Here is a 4,280-nt window from a genome sequence, read left to right as displayed (position 1 = left end):
AAAAATAAATAAATTACTGAAACGCTAAAGGACACCATGAGCTGAGAAAATATTGGGAACATCTGTGGTCTAGGCAAGGTATACACTAAGACAAAAGTAATTTCATCATTCATTTTTCTACCTAAGAAATCTTCTAGTCTTGTATAAGAAGGAGAAAAAATATATAAAAACATACATACAAAGTTTGGATTTTTATTGAAATCTTGTGTTAAGTATCAAACAAAATCTGCTTTCTTCCGATAAAAATATTTTTTCAGTTTCCAGGTAACTGCTAAAAGGTTAAGTTGGTCCTTCAATGTCTTATTTTATTGTTTTTTGTTGTTGTCATGAAATGTTCATATATACTTAGGATGTTCCCAAAATAACTTTTATCGTGTAAAGGACCGTACATGACGACCTCTACCACTGCCTCCACTGACAAACTTTCCTCTTGAGCCTCCACTGCCGCTATTTGCACTTGCCCAGGAAGGTCCAAGTCCCCCACGGCCTCTTGAAGCCCGGTCACGAGGACTTGGGCGGTAGCCTATAAAAGAAAGAACACAGTGTTAGTTGCAACACCCTTTCCTTTCCCATTATATGAAGACTCATCTGTAACACTGAGCTCAAACCAAAACAAATTATTCTTTGCTCTTTTAAAATCCACGTACAAGTTCTATGAATGTGTTGAAGACCAGTGTGAATTGTCCTTTTTAAATACGTAAATTGTTTCATATATGAGTACAACATCTCAAATAAAGCTGTTAAGGGTTATATGCTTATACACACAATACAATACAGTAACTAAAAATAGAAGACACCTTATGAAGATATGTCTGTTCTTAAAATACTTTGGTCAAAAATGTACCTAAGGGTTGGCTTTCATCATTAAAATATAAAAACAGCGCACATCACCATGAAACTGCTCAGATTATACACAAAGTTCAGAATCCACAATTTTGATTATTTCTATAGAAAATGTACATTGGGCACTCATTCAGATATAAAATTAAACTGACTTTAGAATTACACGTTTACATTCTAAAATATTCTCTCCCAGAATCAGAATACATGACATTTAACAATTTGAAAATGAGGATTCACTTCCCTCCCTCAGCAATATCAAGTAGGAAGAATGTTTACCTGTAGAACTAAGTGGTCGTAAAGGTGGAAGAGGGCCCCTATTAAAATTGCTCTGGCCTCCGCGGCTTTCATTGTAAGTTCCTCGAGGAGTATTCTGAGCGCTCCAACTGGAGCCTCTTGTTCCCTCCCGACGACTGTAGTTTCCTAAAGGCAACACAATCAAAACCCTTTTTCACAACTTCAGTTGGATTAAGAAAGACCTGACAGGTTTTCCTTAACCTTCCGAAGGAATGGAAGATAATCTGAAATTTCTGTAAATGAAATATACTGCAGAGTGGCAGCACCATACGTGGTTAGGAACAGAAGCTCTGGAGCCAGACTGCCAGGTTCACATACTGGTTTCACCACTTACACTTATGTGTCCTGACAGTTTTCTCTTCTGTAAAGTGGTTGTATTAACAAAACCTACCTCATGGGGTTGATGTGAGAGTATTATATGTCAAGTGCTTATAGCCATCCCTAACACAGCTCTGTGTTTGCTATTAATGTAAACTTCTATCCTCTTCCACTCCTACCCTCCACAGCAGCGAAAAAACATGTCCTCAATCTACTGGTGAAGCATAATATCTATGAATAAACTCAGTTTCTAAAATCTTGAAACAATTTAAAACATTAAATATTACATTAGAAATCAAGTACACAAGAGAATCAATGGTGAATATACAGAAAAATCTTCGGGAAATTGTTGATAAGTACAGCTACAAAAACAATGTATAAATATTATTCAGAAAAGATAAACATAATCTTAATGTAAAAATGAAAATAATTAGCCCAGACTTAAACTTATCACTAAATGTGCTTAAATTAAGCAAAGGTTAATGTAAATAAGATTTTTTCCCTATCCAATAAAATGCTCTGCAAATAGAACCACTGCAAAGTCAAGAGGCAGCTGAATTTTAGTAACAGAAAAATACTTTATCTGAATCACTACCATCTCAATAATTTCTATTTAGTATTCTAATATTCCACTATTCTAACCCAGCAATTTTCGACCTTTTTCATCTCATGACACACACAAACTAATTACTAAAATTCTGCAGCACACCAAAAAATAGGTATACCTTTTTTTATTCACACTTGACGACTATTGTGTTAGCTGTTGTCATTTTTTTACTTGACAATCTAAGGGAAGAGGTCAGTGCCCCCAACTAAATAGTCAGGTAGTGCATGTTTTAAAAACTCTTGAAGCACACTGGTTGAAAATCGCTGTCTAATCCATTAGAAAATATATACACCTTGGCTGGTGGTGATCAGTGGTTAGAGTGTTGGCCTGCGACTTGAAAGGTCACAGGTTTGATTTCCAGTCAAGGGCAAGTACCTAGGTTGCAGGTTCGATCCCCAGTCCCAGTCGGGGCACATGCAGAAAGCAACCAATCAATGTGTGACTCTCACATCAATGTTCCTCTCTCTCTCTCTCTCTCTGTCCCCCCTTCCACTCTCTCTAAAAATCTATGGAAAAAATATCCTCAGGTGAGGATTCACAAAACAAAACAAAAAAAAAGAGAAAGAAGACATATATAAGTAGTTACCTTTTGAGGCAGGCGGTGTGAAAAACCTATTTTGACTGTGAAAAGCTCCCCGTCCTCCTCGATTGCCTGAAAATCCACCACGAGAAGAAATCTTCTGTGATACTTTGAGTGGCCGTTTTGGTGGGGGTATTCCATCTTGCGGGACCACTTCTTTACTTTCAGCTGCAACAAAGTCATCCACGTGCATAGATGGTGGTCTGCTTGTATTCTGTTTTCTCTGACGAAAAATATCATGGGGTCGTATACCCTGTCCAAATCCTCCCCTGCCCCTTCCTCTTGGTGGTGGCACAACATGAGCTCGTTTGGCAGGTTCAATGTACTCGGATTTTCCACTATTAAAACAAAAATAGGCCATGAAAACATTTAAAAAATATATATACTTCCAATGAAAATATAAATCAATCTTTGCAATATGAAAACTACATTTCAATTATTTCTTATTCCAATTGTGGTTACTTTGCAAATATTTCCATTAAGGCAAACCTTGCTTTAATGTGCCTTACTTTACTGAACTTCATAGATATTGCATTTTTTACAAATTGAAGGCAAGATCCTACATCAGTAAAAAGAATGACTCACTGAAGGCTCAGATGATAGTATCGTTTAGCAGTCCAGTATTTTTTAATTAAGGTATGTACATTGGATTTTAGACACAATGATATTGCACTTAATAGACTATAGTATAGGGTAAACATAACCTTTACATGCACCAAGAAACAAAAAATTTCATATAACTCACATTATTATGATATTTACTTTATTGTAGTAGTCTGGAACCAAACCTGTATATCTCCCAAGATATACCTGTACTTTCCATGGAATACAATAAAACTAGCTAAGAATAGCACTCACGTTTTATTGGTATGACTAACAATTATTTTAAATAAGCCAATTCACTCTTGTTCAAACCTTCCAAACTCTCATAAAGTGGAATAATAAACAAATGTACTGGCTACGTATTGGCCAAATTATTATCTTTAAAAAAAATTCCAAAAAAGAATTATTTTCCAAAGGATATTCATGATTCAAGCATTATGGCAACTTCCCTTATCCTTTAAAAAAAAACACAGTTTATTGATTTTTAGAGAAAGAGGAAGGGAGAGAGAAACATCAATGTGAGTGCAACACTAACTGGCTGCCTCCTGCACACCCCCGACTGGGGATCAAGCCCACAACCCGGGCATGTGTCCTTGACTAGGAATTGAACCGGCGACCTCCTGGTGCACAAACAACCCCCAACCAACTGAGCCACACCAGCCAAGGCTTCCTTAAATAGCCACGTGTCTGGCTTAAAAGACATTAAAATAAATAAGCGTATATGACCACAATCAGAATCTTCAGTAGAATAAATGTTACCTTGAAGTTATAAAGGTCTCATGCTTGTGCTTCCCAAGTTTGAATCCTTTGGTGGTCTTGGTTCTCCCTGGAGATGATGGTTCTGACAAAAATGAGCGCTCTAATTCTGAGTGCAAGTCAAAGTCACTACAGCATTTTTCAGAGAGTTCAATTAAGTCCACTTTTACCTGCAGTCATAAAAATTAAATAAAATGAAATATACACCTTAAATGTAACTATTAATGTAACACTTGACTATGGAAATTCTTACTTCCTATAAATTGTATGACTAATTAT

The 4,280-nt window shown here is 36.3% G+C and overlaps 1 protein-coding gene across 2 annotated transcripts in view; it reads right to left on the bottom strand.

Annotated features, from left to right (window-relative positions):
- Positions 1-172: 172 nt before the first annotated feature.
- KIAA1429 (KIAA1429 ortholog) overlaps positions 173-4,280 on the bottom strand; it is a 49,639-nt gene continuing 45,531 nt past the window's right edge. For both annotated transcript variants that reach the window (XM_006753192.2, XM_006753193.2), the window contains 4 exons: positions 4,005-4,171; positions 2,649-2,980; positions 1,120-1,263; positions 173-523 (listed from right to left, as the gene is read on the bottom strand). In XM_006753192.2, the coding sequence (XP_006753255.1) occupies positions 369-523; positions 1,120-1,263; positions 2,649-2,980; positions 4,005-4,171 (798 nt within the window). In that variant the 3' untranslated portion in view covers positions 173-368. The remainder of the gene's footprint in view (positions 524-1,119; positions 1,264-2,648; positions 2,981-4,004; positions 4,172-4,280) is intronic.

Source organism: Myotis davidii, unplaced genomic scaffold (assembly GCF_000327345.1).
Source record: "Myotis davidii unplaced genomic scaffold, ASM32734v1 scaffold390, whole genome shotgun sequence".
Taxonomy (NCBI): Eukaryota; Metazoa; Chordata; class Mammalia; order Chiroptera; family Vespertilionidae; genus Myotis; species Myotis davidii.
The sequence above is the reverse complement of the archived record's forward strand: the minus strand, read 5'-3'. Positions and strand labels throughout refer to the sequence as shown.